The following is a 15,130-nucleotide window of genomic DNA, read 5'->3' on the forward strand; positions in this document are numbered from 1 at the left end:
GGACTGGTTGAAGAACACACAGCCAATGCGCTTGTGCCTTGTGGAGTAAAGGTATACTGTCATGGTTACCAAAGAGGCGCGGAAGAACACAACACGGAACTGTTTCTACCCAAAATTGTGCTCCAGAACATGAACTTTACTGTTCATTTTACCGTTGCTGATATGATGGTTTCTATTCAGAAGATTTCACAAGTGAGTGAGAGCATGACATATTCCTATTAATCTTCAAGCTCAAAACAAACAGAGATTGACAGTATCTTTTTTTTAATCTGGATTCAATATTTTATATTCCGCGTGGGTCTCTTGTTTGGAAAGAAAATTCTCCATGCGAATACGACGGAATCTCCGAGACTGATCTGCCAAGCTGGCGTGGCTATACATCCCATAATTTGCAAAAGCCCAAATCCAGGCGGGCCCGGCCCAGTTCATCATCCACTGCTCCGCCGGCCGCTCTTCTTCTCCCCTACCTATATCCCCGGGAACCTCACAGTCACAGCCACATCCTCCTCCGCTGCGCCTCTCGACGGCTCCATCCATCGCATCTACGAGCCAAACCCCAAACTCCCCAAGGAAGCAATGGCTTCCTCCACCCAGGGTCAGGTCATCACCTGCAAAGGTAACCTGATTGATCTTGTCTGCTCTATTTTTTTCGCATCTGTGGTGGTAGTGCGCCAGTGCTGGTTGCTGTCAGTATAGTGTTTTATTTGATCTGGCTGGCGTGGGGGGATTAATGGCTGGTGCGTGTGTGCAGCGGCGGTGGCGTACGAGCCGAACAAGCCGCTCGTGATCGAGGACGTGCAGGTGGCGCCGCCGCAGGCCGGCGAGGTCCGCGTCAAGATCCTCTTCACCGCGCTCTGCCACACCGATCACTACACCTGGAGCGGAAAGGTTTTGTCCTCGTCTCGCTTACCCCCTCTAATTCATGCTCGCACGTTTTTTTTCTCTTCCAATCTAGGGTTCTTGGAATTCTGTGAACTGTTCATTTACGCTGGTAGGAGTTGTAACCATAACCATAGTGGCAATCCTAGACAGTATAGCTGTACTGGATTGTAATCTGGCGTTTTATCATTATTGTTATTTCACTGCATCGTGTGGCTTTGTTCCCAGAATTTTTTAAACTGGTCAAATGATGTTACAAAAAAAGAGATCAATTCTAGGGGTGTGCTGTAATGTTTCCCCCCCTACTTCTACTCTCCAACTGACAGTAACTTTCAGCAAAAGACTATTTTCTGATTGCTCAACTGGATCCATGTTGATTGTTGAATAGATGCATGCTGGGCTGTTTTAGTAGACTTGTTATCATGTCAGAACTGTATTAATACTTCCACTTGCTATGCAGGATCCTGAGGGTCTCTTTCCTTGCATTCTTGGCCATGAAGCTGCTGGGTAAGCATATAGATTTGTTTTAGTTTCATACACGACTATATATAAATAGTTGGGATTTGATGGACAACTTTTCTTTTGCTTATGTCGATAGAATTGTTGAAAGTGTCGGCGAAGGGGTAACTGATGTGCAGCCTGGTGATCATGTCATTCCTTGCTACCAAGCAGAATGCAAGGAGTGCAAGTTTTGCAAGAGTGGAAAGACTAACCTCTGCGGTAAAATTCGTAGTGCCACAGGGGCAGGTGTCATGATGAATGATCTCAAGAGCAGGTTCTCGATAAATGGAAAGCCCATTTACCATTTCATGGGGACATCAACATTCAGCCAGTACACTGTGGTGCATGATGTCAGCGTTGCAAAGATCAACCCACAGGCACCTCTAGATAAAGTCTGCCTGCTTGGCTGTGGTGTTTCTACTGGTATGTTCTTGTATGCTATTTCATATATGTTTACTGGCTTTTAGGATATGTTTTGCTAATTCAAGCTACATATTTATTCGCTCACACACTGCAAAGTTTTTTTGGATTCCTTGATCTGCAGAATAGTTTCCCAGACACACAGGTTGTCATGTAGCTTCATGCTAAGTAACTTTGCATGCAGTGCTTATATATTTGTCTGCCTCAATGTCATGCTGTATACTTGTATTACTACCAATGCATTGTTTTCTTTCCTGTTAGCACCTGAAATGCAGTAGTTGGCGTCGATGTTTTCTTAACATACTTATCATCAAGATGTTTTTTACACCTGTTTATGATTTATGCAAGTAGTGAAAAGTTAGCAGTGGTTTTGATCTCACGCAGAAACTTGCATGCCATTTGTGTCTGTGATGGCGCAGGTCCCTATTCTTATTCTGTTAAATGGATTGATTATAAAGAACCCTACTATTGTTACAGTGATTTAATTACTGGCAACCTGTTTAGTACTTTCACATACTTTCATTATCCTCCAAAAATTTTCCAATCAGAATTGATATTTAATTTGCCTATATATCTAACAAAGTTTGCCTATATATCTAACAAAGTTCACTCATCCAGGTCTTGGAGCAGTGTGGAATACTGCAAAGGTTGAAGCTGGCTCTGTTGTTGCTGTTTTTGGCCTTGGCACAGTTGGGCTTGCAGTAAGTTTCTCGTGCTGGGTCTTTGCTGAGTTTTTTTTAATTTTATTTTTTAGATCAGGGTCGTTGCTGAGTTGGTGAATAGGATTTTGACGTCTGAGTATTCCATTTTAGGTTGCTGAGGGTGCAAAATCAGCTGGTGCTTCTCGGATTATTGGCATTGACATTGATAGTAAAAAGTTTGATGTTGGTATGATTTATTGTTGCAATAATGTTCGTCAAACCTTTATTCTCTCACGTTGTTGTTTTTTTAACTGGTGAAATGAGCAATTCAAATTCCTGTGTTTTCAAGGCATTGAGATTTGAGTGTTTTGTCTCTTCACATGCGCAAGTTGTGAAATCTATTATTAAATTCTGCTGGTTTGATACGAATGGGAACTGGGAAGTGCCCACTGCCCAGCTTTGTCTAATGTGTAATAGAAAATCTCTGAAGTTTTGTATTGCTAAACTTAAATAATTTCTACCATGTAAACTGTATATCTACCACCAGCTAATAGAAGCTTGAAAGCATTTTGTTCATAATGTCCAGAACTTTGATGCATCTCCATAGTTACTGAATCTTACAGTGGCTTATGAGTTCTGATAGAAAGGCACGCATTGATTCTGGACCTGATTTTCATCTTAATCTCTATTAATGTGTTCTCAACAGTCAACAGTACATGCTGAGGACATTATCAGTGCCTAAAACAATCAATGAGTGCAAATGTATTCTTTCATAATTCAAACTTGATGCGCTGTACTAGTTACCTAGCCTATTAATCACATTGCTTCAGTACAACAGGGTGTGCAGTTACTTGTGCTGTTTGAGCAATCATTTATATAGAACTTACATCATTATCAGTGCCTAAAACAATCATTATTACATCAGTTGTCTATACCTATAATACACATGTCTTATAATTCCTTCTTCCATTGTGCCTGTTTACAGCAAAGAACTTTGGAGTTACAGAATTTGTGAACCCAAAAGACCATGACAAACCGATACAACAGGTCTTAGTTGATCTCACAGATGGTGGTGTGGATTACAGTTTTGAATGCATTGGAAATGTTTCTGTTATGAGGGCTGCACTGGAATGCTGCCACAAGGTAAGCACTCTCAATGCAATATCTGAACTGATTCATGTTTGTCCAGCCATTGGGAGTGAAATACCCTCTCTTTTTTTTTACTGATCTAAGTTTTGCGGGCACTCTGTAGGGCTGGGGAACCTCTGTCATTGTTGGTGTGGCTGCTTCTGGCCAGGAGATCGCCACACGGCCATTCCAACTTGTGACTGGCCGTGTCTGGAAGGGAACAGCTTTCGGAGGCTTCAAGAGCCGAACCCATGTCCCATGGCTTGTTGAGAAGTACTTGAACAAGGTACTACACTACCCTGAAAACTTGCCGAATCAAGTGTTGGATGAGTTTTTCGTTCTGCCCTCACAAAATTTTTCCAATGCTATCAACAGGAAATCAAGGTGGACGAGTACATTACCCACAACATGAACCTAGCCGACATGAACAAGGCGTTCCACCTGCTGCACGAAGGTGGCTGCCTGCGCTGCGTGCTGGCAATGCAGGACTGAAGTTTCTAAGCGGAGCATTTTGCATGATGCCGGGTTGTAATCTAGCTTACGTGCCTTTGGAACTTGAACTCTTTGGCCCCGTTTGGTCTGGAAACCCTCTGAACCCACTGTTATAATAATATGTTCTGTTGGATGCCCGCTGATGGTTACTGCTGTCTGGTACATGTTGACTTGTATCTTGGTTGCAAATGTGCCGTTTCTGAAATAATCTTACGTGTGTCAAATTTTCTTGCATTGATAATTGCTGCGTTCAGCATCATTCATTTTATCGAGTAGACAATGAGAAATGTAATGCACGGTCAGTCTGCATTCAAACCACCAGGGACATGGAGGTGCAAGTTTTACTTTCTCTAAATCATTGGGTCGACCGAATTTTCATTTAATATTACCATCCCAAGTTTCAAGTTAAAAGTGAGATACAAATATACTAGCTAGCTGATACGATTACCATGAAAAATCAGGCAGAACATGTTTACCATGAAAAATTACACAATAGTACAAAATTACTGTATATGGTGGAGTACAATATACAGGTACACACTGTCTCAAGATATATGGCATTGGCTTTTCTGATAGAGTGGATGGTGATTTGATATTAAAAAAAACTTCCAGATGGCACCGGCAAGTTTCTCCAGCCTCTCCGTAACTAGCGTTGGGTGCACAGCAACACTGAACTCTGGTGTCAAAATTTCTGAATGCCATGATGCCACCTCACTACCTGACAACAGTGCTCAATTTCATCGCTTCTCCATGACTTCAACTCCGTTGCCTGCTGATCAGAATTGCCATTAAAAAAGCGTAAATCAACGGTGAAACAACTAATGGCATCTAAACAGCTCCAACTGCAGATGACCATGCAATATTGACCTTAGAATTAAACCAAGAACAATTTGCATCACAATCCAGTTGTCATTAGACTATATATGAATCAGGGTTATCCTGGCTCTGATGTCTGATTCGGATGTCAGTAGACATTAGACTAAGGTGAAACTTTCTGCTTAAGTTACTTCCCACGGCCATTGAAACACAAGTAAACCAGGCTGAAACATGATTGCACAGCATTGAAATAAATTCTTGGTGTTCAGTGTTTTCTTGAGACTATAAACAGTCCCGTGTATCTTCATAAGAATCACAACAAATTGTAGAGATAACTTGTAGGAAAAGGCATACTCAGTCATATAAGTATGATTCAGTAATGCTAGAGTTTTTAGAAACGTCGTTTCAAGTTAAAATAAACAACAGTTCTTCTGTTTTGGAAAGGACAATGGTTTACAAAAATTACCATGCACAATTGAAGCAAAATTCATCACTTAAGAGTACTTTACCATGGAAAGTTCAACAGCAGATAATTTTATAGTGATTGCTTCCACATATGCAAGTACCAATAAATTAAGCAACATGCAAGACATGACAGGATCTGAGTTCTAGCGTGCAAGATAAGAACAAGACAAATGGCTGAAGGAAGCTGAAACTGAAGTGCTAAGAATTTGTGTGCATACCAATCCGAACCTGTGGCTTCCTCTCACCAGCAGATGGCTTCTTCTTCATGTAGCAGCTATTCCAATCACCTCCATCTTGCGAATAATAATCCATCGGGTAGTCACCTCCAAAATCCCCACTGGAACAATCACAATCTCCACAAGTTCCTGATCCTGAACAACACCCACTACCACGGTCGCCACCACATTCCCTGCTGTCCTTCTCCCACCACCCAGGGACGTAACCCAGAGCGACATCGAACTCAAAGGTCGTCAGCACTGGCTTCTTGAAGCCCTCCCCCCAATCAATGGACAAGCGAGGGCAAGCAATTTGCACCCAAGCATCAATTGAATCCCCAAACAGCTCCATCCTCGCCGGGGACAGCTCCGACATGAGCACCACCGTGTGGTCCAGTCCTTTCTCCTCCAAATGCTCCACCACCCTGTCAAGAACCTTCACACTTCCCTGCCTCCCCAGTGTGCCGAGTATCACTCCCCAGCTCTTCGCCCTCCTCGCTGCCAGCACTGCCGCTTTCCTCGCCTGCTTCATGCCAATATGATCATACTCCTCCAGCACAAGAACCCCGAGAAATGGGTCGAAACGATAGGCCTTCACCCCTGGATTGGCGATCATAAACGCCTCGAGGTGGAACCTCCCGTCAGCGACGAACACCACCGCACCCACCTCTTCTGAATTCTTCAGCGTCGGGGCGGTGCACCCCAGAATTTCGCCGGCGGACAGCGGTTTCGCCTGTGGCACGACGATGTCGCGGTACCCCTCTTTTGTGAGCATCTCGCGCGCGGCGTGCACTGCTGAGATGAACTGCACGGTCCCGGCGATGGCGAGGCGGGGCGCGGCGGCTGGGTCCGGGAAGGCGTTGCGGACGGCGGCGGCGAGGCGGGTCGCGTCGACGCGGATCTCGACGAAGACGTAGAGCACTGGGAGGAGGGAGGACGTGACGGGGACGAGGCAGGAGTGGCCGTAGTGGACGAGGACGTCGGCGGCGAGCGCCTTCGCGGGGCGATCGGCGAGGCAGCAGGCTCCGTAGGTGGCGTCGGCTAGGACGAGGACGTCGTTGGAGGGGTCCGGCTCGAGGTAGGGCGCGAGGATGTGCGAGAGGGGGAGCGAGAAGAGGAGTAGCCCCTCGGGGAGCTGGAGCGCGACGCGGCGGGCGCCCGCGGAGCGGATGCGGTGTGCCGTCTTGGGGAGCTCGAAGTTGTAGTTGGCCGGGAGGAGGGAGGTGGCGGCGGCGGTGAGGGTGGGGTCGTTGAGGATGGAGGGCGGGATTGGGGTGTGGAAGAAGCGCTTGGGCGGATTGGCTGGCTTCTTGTTCCTCTTGGTGGGGCTCTGCGGAGATGCTTCCACGGCTGTGAGAGCAAGAGAGGTGGAGGCGTCGCCGGCGTCCATGGCGGCGAACGGTGGCGGCGGCGGGTGGGAGAGCTTGGAGAGGGTTTAGCCTGACGTGTCAGTATGGAGTGTGGACCCAGCCGAAGCAAACAATTCTAGTAGACAGTCAGAGACGAAGCGAGATCAGACATGTGGGCCGAGAGTCGCCGAAAGACACGGCCTAATAACTGTGACCCAAAACTTGCGCCTAATTCGGCCCGGCCCGCACGAGTCACCATCGCGGGCTGAAGAGCGCGTTGCGTTGCGTGGCGGTTGCCCATCCACCCACCCCGAAAAAAAGTGCAGCGAGCAGTCAGAGTGGTGGGCCAGGCCGCTTAGCCCAATCCGGCGTCGTCGTCTAGCTCGTGCTGCTCTTCTCCTCCTGGCAATTCCGTGGCCATTATCCATCCACCCCCGTCAAAAAGAAATTCCAATTTCGCCTCGACTCCACCGGAAAAGCGGCGACCCCAGAATACGGGAGGCCTCGCTTCTCTCTTCCCCGTTCGAAAAGCCATTCGCCGAGGGAGCGGAAAGGGGGAGATCGATGGCGACTTGCTCTCGCGCGCTCTTCGTCTCCGCATCCGCCGCGTCCTCCGCCTCGCCGTCGCGGGCTTCCCTTCGCCGCCTTCACACGGTGATCACCCCCCTGCTTCGCTTTCTCTGTGTCTGTCTCTGTGTCTGCCACTCATCCATCTCTGAAGCTCTCGCGCGCTGGTATTTCAATAAGCATGGCCCTGGCGGTTAGTGGGTCGGTGTTGGGTGGGAGCTAGCGAGTAGCGCTTGCTGCTGCTGCTGATTGCTTCTACTATGACCATGGTGATGCTGCAATTCCCTACAACTCTAGACTTTCAACCTAGGAATTTAATTACTCGGCACGTAGAGTAGGCCCATGAGTCCGTAGAGCATTTCTTCCATTGATGTTTGCTTACTTGCTGGTGCTTCTGGTACAAAATGTACCACTGCCATTGCCTGGATGGTTGAACTCGTAACTTACCTTCATGTTACCGCAACCTTTTTTTGGCCTACATAGAAGTTTACCTTTTAGAGTCACCATCATTTTGAACCATTGTTGATTGAATCACAGGTAGCAGTTGTATCTATTTGGGAACCTCATCCACCTCTGCGCGGTGCAGCCTGCTGTTTTGCTCAAACGAAGCAATGCTGTAGGAGATCCATCAAATGTTTAGCGAGTGGACCGTCAGTCTCCAGATTGACACGGCCAATAAAGAGAATACTGTCTCGTTACTCCTCACTGATGACTGTCTTGCACAGCAATATCAACCGATGTTATCAGGCCATGAGTGCATTGCACCAGGATGGGGCATCCAAGAACTTTTTGTCTGTTGGTTTTGGCCGCGTGGTTTTAGGGGTGGTGCTCGTCATGTCCATCTCGGCAGCTTCTTATACAACACCTTCGTGTAAGTGCTCAACATTGGTAGAACCCTTCAGCTTCATCCTTTCTCCACATTGTTCTTATGCCTACTGACACCTGTGTAATTTGCCATTGGGTAATCCAAGCTTCGGCTCTTACAGAGGAAAACTTGCTTTTCCTGGAGGCTTGGCGCGCGGTTGATCGAGCTTACTATGACAAAACATTCAATGGGCAAAGTTGGTTTAGATACCGTGAAAATGCCCTTCGCAATGAACCAATGAATACAAGGGAAGAGACATGTATGGTTCTGAATATTGCCCTTCCTTTTTCTTAACTAGTACTAGAATCTTGCCTTTCATACATCACAAGCACATTTCTATTGTGGCAAGTATAGCTGCATTAGGCATTCAACAGTCATTTAATAAAATGGTTCCAAATACATTTGTCATACAATGAGGACAGGTTCAAGTATCCAGAGGAAACCATGATTGCTAAAACTCCGAGCAGCAGTGTTAGTGTATAACTAATTAGCTAATGGGAGTCCTATGATCCAGAAGTCGAGCGCATTATAGATTTTCTGGAAAACAAATCATCATACTGTTAGAATTTTGATTCCATATGATCATTTTGCTTAACCAAATTTGCATTTCAGATGCAGCAATCAAGAAAATGCTTTCAACATTGGATGATCCATTCACTCGTTTCTTGGAACCTGAGAAATTGAAGAGCTTGCGGGTATAAAACTCAATTGTTGACTTCCATAGAAGCCTACAATGCAATTAGTATAATTTATAAAGAACGCCATTATCTTTTCTGAAGGAAGTCTGGTACGCAAGGCGCACTAACGGGTGTAGGTCTATCGATTAGTTACCCAATGGCAATTAATGGATCACCTACAGGAGTTGCTGTAATGACAGCCACCCCAGGTGGTCCTGCAGAAAAGGCCGGCATTCTTCCTGGAGACATCATTTTGGCAATTGACAACAGAAGCACTGAAGACATGGATATATATGATGCTGCAGAACGCTTACAGTAAGGCCAATTATCATTATTATATGTACTAAACGATGAGTGGCTAAAATGCAATGTTAGAAAACAGATAATGTATATACTTGTATACCTCAGTTTTGCCTTTGTATGATGTTTCTTGATTGTTTTGAGAGGTGATGTTCTTCTATCAACTCTTTGCTAGGGGCCCTGAAGGAAGTTCAGTAGATTTGTCTATTCGTAGTGGGGACAATACCAGGCATATCGTTCTAACGTAAGTAAATCGTACAACCCCTTTTAACATAGTGAAAACAAAACAATCGAATTCGTTTACTGAAAAGTAGTCATTAATTATTCTGTTACGTTTGATTATTGCCAGGAGACAAACAGTCACTTTAAACCCAGTGAGGTCGAGGATGTGTGAGATTCCAGGTGCAAAAGATAGCTCAAAGATCGGTTACATCAAATTGACAACATTTAACCAGAATGCTGCAGGTTTGCCACTCGGAGAAAGCTCTAATGTCTTTCTTATGCATCTTAATGTTTCCAAATGCTAAGTCCTGCTGATCATGTTGATTGATTATCCTCCTGCAGAATCTGTTAAGGAGGCCATTAAGACATTAAGGGACAACAATGTTAAATCCTTTGTGTTGGATCTGCGGAATAACAGGTTTGGGCCTGCAGAAACTGGGATGTATGTTGACATTTTCTTATTGGAATTTTAACATGGTTATATCTGATGCAGTGGTGGCCTCTTTCCTGAAGGAATTCAAATTGCAAAGATTTGGTAAGCTTGTTTAAACCGCATTTTGTTTATATAATGTATGAGCTTTATTCACGCATCTTGATGGGCTACTTAACTGCGCACATGTGCACCTAGAAAAAAATCACTGGCATATTAATTCGACTTCTAAAACTTGGAGCTTCTATCAGTCACCTTTGTGCGAGGTTTACATGCTGTTGTAATATATCTAGCAACTCATGTAGACTTAGGCCATTCTCAATGCAAAGTTTCATATATATGTTTCCAAGAGTGCGACATAACCAAGAATGTATTTAGTTCATAGATGAAATAGCTCACACAATGCATAGTTTCATCTTTTGGTGTTTCCAAGGTTACATGCAAGACACAAAGATCTTGGAAACGGTGTACACATGGTTTCATGGGATGAAACCACTTTCTTCTCTCACCTCATAAATAGTGTGCCATGTCATCAAAATTGTCTAAGTGGCAGCTCATTTATTGTCCATGAAACTCCCATTGAGAATGGCCTTAGAAACTACTATTGTATTATATTGTAACTGATATAAGTTGATTAAAGTATTAAATTTTGCTCCTGTTTTGCCAGGATGGACAAGGGAGTTATTGTATATATATGCGATAGCCAAGGTGTCCGTGATATTTATGAGGCAGATGGAGCTGATACAATTGCTGCATCGGAACCTTTGGTTGTGCTGGTATGACCTAGCATTGCTTAAAGAAAATAGTGACAGATGGACTCAGACAATATTTACCAGGATGATTGCATTATCTGTCATCCTGCTTTCCTTGTTATTTCTTAGGTTAGTACACATCAGATGATGCCACTTTTGAACTTGTTAGGTAAATAAAGGAACTGCAAGTGCAAGTGAGATCCTTGCTGGAGCACTGAAAGACAATAAAAGGGCAGTGGTATATGGGGAACCAACATACGGAAAAGGGTACTGCTTGCCCTCCCTGTATCACTGAATCCCTTGTTCTGATTCTGAATGTTCATTATCTCACTCCTGTTACCTGCTAACATTCAGGAAGATTCAGTCGGTTTTTGGATTATCTGATGGGTCTGGCTTAGCTGTGACTGTAGCACGCTATGAAACTCCTGCGCATACCGACATTGACAAGGTAAGCAACTAGTTCCTTGCCTCAAAAAAACAAGAATTTGAGGAAAACAATCCCTCACTTATGGTTTATCTGCCTTTTGAGTTGTCTTGAATGGTATCTTTGGTAGGTTGGTGTGATCCCAGACCGACCACTGCCAGCGTCATTCCCTACAGATGAAGATGGCTTCTGCAGCTGCCTTAGGGATTCGACGGCTCCTTGCAATCTGAATGCCGCACAGTTGTTCGCAAGATCATGACCAGGCCCTTCTCTCAACATTTTGGGTTGGATGGGTTGTACAGATGAGCATTGTGCTTCCTATGGTTTTGCGTGGCCATGCTGGCTTAGCATCCGTAATTCATTTCATTAACATTGATTTTGGTTCCAATTTCGTTGCATGTGTAAAATGAAAAGTACAGCTTCTGGGTGAAGCCGTGGTTGTCATGAACAGATCCTAACCGCAACAATTTTGAATGGAAGCACTGCCAAACTCTGCTATTTCGGCTTCGTCCGTTTGGTCTGGTATGCCAGCATCACCCATGATGTTGACAAAGCTATTGCTTCTCTGAATCTAGGCCACGCCTGCTAGAGCTGGAAACATGGGGCTCTCATAGGTGACGCCTGGGTGGCCAGAAAATGAAACACCGAAAGATCACAAATATCGTTACAAGATGCCCGTTTGAAACCAGTACGTAGACAGCCCATCTGGCGCCGCCAGTGGAAGCCATTACGTCATGCCAAGCAGAAAGACACAGCAACACATCTCAACAAATGCAAAACCAGAATTTCCACTGTATACAAAACTCGGCTCAACGGCAATGTCACTAGCTCACGAGTTACAGATCACAAGATGGACTCTCCTGGCTAACAATCTTGGTGGACGATCTCCCACTTACATTCACCCAGGGTTCTCTAAAAAAATGCTCCGTGCAGAAGAATTTGGACATCGTACAACCAGCAGTCCACAGCCAAGGTCCTGGTTTCGCTGGTCACCATGTTGTACACCATCAAAAACTGTAATATGAGAACAAAAAAAATTATGAGAAGAATGACCTGTAAATTTCAATCACAATTGATTGAGAACAAATGAAAAGACAGAGATGAGCATGCAGCAGTGAATGATGAAAAGACAGTCAATTTTCTACTGCAATAGCATAAGAAATTCACACGGATGCACCAAATCATCGACATTGATGTAGTATCACAAACAGACTTGTTATATAGAAGTCTATATATTCCATACTTAGGACTGCAGGAGAAATCTCAAGAGAAGATCAGCTACTAACACATTTACCATTTATCAGGATGGCTAGCACATCTATTCCACCTTTGCAACTTTCCTTTGTTCAATTTGGCCAGTCAAGTCACATTGCATCTCAGTCCAACTGACTGGGACCAATGTGCCACCTGAAGAAACACATGGGAAGCAAGATTAATAAAACTTTGCTGCACCATAAATGATGGGAGCAGTTCCATGTATTCGTACAAATAAATTGCATGCTGCACGCTTTCATACCCGCTATACTTTGTGCTGAAACAACGCCAAGTTCATTCTTCGCAGTGGAAAGATAATAGGCCCTTGCATCACCGAGAGAAAGCTTTGGCATCATTTAAGGATCTCAAGTTCTCCAGCCAGCCAAAAATATAAACTAATCCAAACAGGCTAGATATCAAATTGAAAGTATAAAGATAAAAAAATGTCATCAATTGAAGCCCGTGGATGCGAATGACCCAAGGGCAAGTGAGCGTGACCAAGGTTGGTAACAAGAGAAGAAAACAAAGATTATTTGCATTAGAATTTTCTACTTCAGGATACAACCACAGCTCTAACAATGTCCCCAGGCCGATATGACTGGTACATATCCACCTTGTCGATTTCAGTCGCACGAACATCTTGCTGCCTGCCAATAAAACAGAGGATATGCATGATTTTTTCCCTGATTGGTCCATGTGTAGAATTCAGCAACCAACTAAAGAAAATGTGGTGCAAGACATCAGCTGGAAGCAATAACAGATGGAAGCTGTGTGCAAAACAAAATCATTGGCAAAGGCGCCACCTTATCAGGCCAGTGAACTTTTCTTTGATTGCCTTTGAGTCAACACACATGATATCAGCATTGGCCATTCTAGGCATAACCTTTGTTACCTGCAACAGGAAAACTTTCAGCAATCAGCAGTTTCAGAAACTTCCACTGTTTAAGAACAAAGAGACGTCCACAATTATGTTAGATAAGTAAGCAAAGATGCATGACTAGTACCACTTAGTGTCATGATAATAAAATTGCGGTAGGCAATTATTGAAGAAGAGAGCATTAACAACGCTCTGGTAACTACACTTGTGCAAGATCTTTCCCCAATCTATTCTGTAAAAATAATTTCCAAAAGATGCTGTTGATGCAAATTTAGGGCCAACACTCGAAAGCACTCGAACGTGCAGCCCGCAAAGACGCTCCTTGTTGCGTCGATGCGGAGGCCGGTCAGACCGGTATGGCAGGCCGGTTAGACCGGTCTCACCGGGGAACCCGGAGAGAGACCAACAAACATCCGCCCGGGAGGGACCCCGTCAGGGTAGGCACACCTTGGGTTGCCCTAGACTCGGCAGGCCAGCTAGGGCGCCTCATGCCATGGAGGCAGAAGAAGAACAGCACATGGGGTTGGAAAAGTAGGGTAACAAGGAAGAAAGGTAAAACGATAAAAGATAGATTGATTTTTGATCGATTGGATACCCTCAATCGCCCCTGGCCCTTTATATTTATAGGGTGGGGAGGTCTTGCCCCGTCAAGAGTCGAACCTCTAACAAATCCCATATCAAAATACAACTCCTAACTCGAACTACACAGACCAAACCGGTCTGACCGGTTTTCCTAGGTGCAGATCTTTCCGATGTCATAACTCTCTCATCCGAACTCCAAATCGGACATTCTACATATGCATTTTGATCTACTCGACGAGAGCTACACAATGGTGAAGTCCAATTTGCATCTTGAGGACTTTGGTCAAACCGGTCTGACCAGTTGGGAGACCGGTTCAGAGACGTGCTCGCCCAGATCTGCCAATTTTGACCTCGAACAGATGCCAACAAGATCCAAAACCTTTAACCATTGCGTGAAACAGTAACAGAAGGGAGCCAGTAGCCTGAAGCTCCAAGGTCCAAGACACATCTTCGAACAGGCTGGGTGTCAGCACTACCCTAATCACAAACCATGGCATGATGGCAACACCCCACCCTCAACCTGAACTAGGGCATGCATGTGGACAAGGAACATCCAAATTTCACACAAGCATGTCCGTGATATGAGTGTTGGCAGAAACAAGTAAACTGTAAACCATACACCATACTCCCACCATCGCATACCTAAACCTGCATAATTACTGACGAACAATGGATGCCCACTGATTCAACTACGGTATTCGGTGATTAGAAAAATTCGCACAACAGCAACGAACTCTGGTGATTGCTGATAGATCTTACTCGGGCGATGACGACGCTTCCAGGCTGCGGCACGGCTCCATGGGCCTTGTGCCCCACCACCTCCACCGTAGACCTCTGCAACCCAACCGAACCAACTCGTCATACGTACCAAGACAAGACATTCGAAAACCCCAAACAAACAAACCCTACCTGGTCGTCGGAGCCAGGTGCGGGCGGCACGATGCGGCGGTGGCCTGTGACCGACGCGCGCACGGAGCGACCATCCGCGTAGGCTCCGCGCCCAGCCACGAGGGTTAACGAGTTACCGAGGAGCTCCCCCGGCGTGACCACGTCGCCGCCGCCGCCGTCCTGGTCCATCGCGGTGGCCGCCATTGGCAGTTGTTGGGGTTTGGGGCAAGCGGGCGAGGGTTTTCGTTGCCTTTCTCACTCGACTTTGTGGGTCCAATGGTTATGCGACTGGCGTGCGATGGGCTTATCGGGCCCAAGATTGCAGATGGGCCCACTATTCTTCATTTCCTTCTGCTTTTTTATCGGGCCCAAGATTGCAGATGGGC

General features: G+C 45.4%; 4 protein-coding genes across 7 annotated transcripts; 2 read left to right on the forward strand and 2 right to left on the reverse strand.

Moving 5' to 3' along the window:
• The first annotated feature begins 414 nt into the window (after nt 1-414).
• On the forward strand, nt 415-4,198 carry LOC117841547 (alcohol dehydrogenase class-3). The gene is made up of 9 exons (XM_034721956.2): nt 415-616; nt 752-888; nt 1,340-1,386; nt 1,478-1,803; nt 2,419-2,501; nt 2,613-2,688; nt 3,427-3,584; nt 3,694-3,855; nt 3,945-4,198. Exons 1-9 carry the CDS (start codon nt 577-579, stop codon nt 4,059-4,061), a joined length of 1,146 nt encoding a protein of 381 aa, XP_034577847.1. The 5' UTR covers nt 415-576; the 3' UTR covers nt 4,062-4,198.
• Nucleotides 4,199-4,505: 307 nt separating this feature from the next.
• On the reverse strand, nt 4,506-7,038 carry LOC117841546 (uncharacterized). Of its 4 annotated transcripts, none has more exons than XM_034721953.2 (2): nt 5,571-7,038; nt 4,506-4,830 (listed from the first exon to the last, which is right to left on the reverse strand). In XM_034721953.2, exons 1-2 carry the CDS (start codon nt 6,945-6,947, stop codon nt 4,744-4,746), a joined length of 1,464 nt encoding a protein of 487 aa, XP_034577844.1. In that variant the 5' UTR covers nt 6,948-7,038; the 3' UTR covers nt 4,506-4,743. The 4 variants fall into 4 exon arrangements, with proteins under 4 accessions (XP_034577844.1, XP_034577843.1, XP_034577845.1 ...); XM_034721952.2 differs by having other exon boundaries at nt 4,506-4,833; XM_034721954.2 differs by having other exon boundaries at nt 4,506-4,833; nt 5,561-7,038.
• Nucleotides 7,039-7,311: 273 nt separating this feature from the next.
• Nucleotides 7,312-11,641, forward strand: LOC117841545 (carboxyl-terminal-processing peptidase 2, chloroplastic). The gene is made up of 13 exons (XM_034721950.2): nt 7,312-7,560; nt 8,011-8,344; nt 8,445-8,597; nt 8,951-9,033; nt 9,122-9,330; nt 9,491-9,559; nt 9,665-9,780; nt 9,880-9,955; nt 10,031-10,072; nt 10,635-10,743; nt 10,889-10,986; nt 11,074-11,167; nt 11,274-11,641. The coding sequence occupies exons 1-13, from the start codon at nt 7,471-7,473 to the stop codon at nt 11,400-11,402; spliced, it is 1,602 nt and encodes a 533-aa protein (XP_034577841.1). The 5' UTR covers nt 7,312-7,470; the 3' UTR covers nt 11,403-11,641.
• Nucleotides 11,642-11,891: 250 nt separating this feature from the next.
• Nucleotides 11,892-15,008, reverse strand: LOC117841550 (uncharacterized). Its single transcript, XM_034721958.2, has 7 exons — nt 14,766-15,008; nt 14,616-14,690; nt 13,201-13,289; nt 12,960-13,044; nt 12,660-12,741; nt 12,438-12,550; nt 11,892-12,157 (listed from the first exon to the last, which is right to left on the reverse strand). The coding sequence occupies exons 1-6, from the start codon at nt 14,946-14,948 to the stop codon at nt 12,462-12,464; spliced, it is 603 nt and encodes a 200-aa protein (XP_034577849.1). The 5' UTR covers nt 14,949-15,008; the 3' UTR covers nt 11,892-12,157; nt 12,438-12,461.
• Between the last annotated feature and the right edge of the window lie 122 nt (nt 15,009-15,130).

This window comes from Setaria viridis, chromosome 1, assembly GCF_005286985.2.
Source record: "Setaria viridis chromosome 1, Setaria_viridis_v4.0, whole genome shotgun sequence".
Classification (NCBI taxonomy): Eukaryota; Viridiplantae; Streptophyta; class Magnoliopsida; order Poales; family Poaceae; genus Setaria; species Setaria viridis.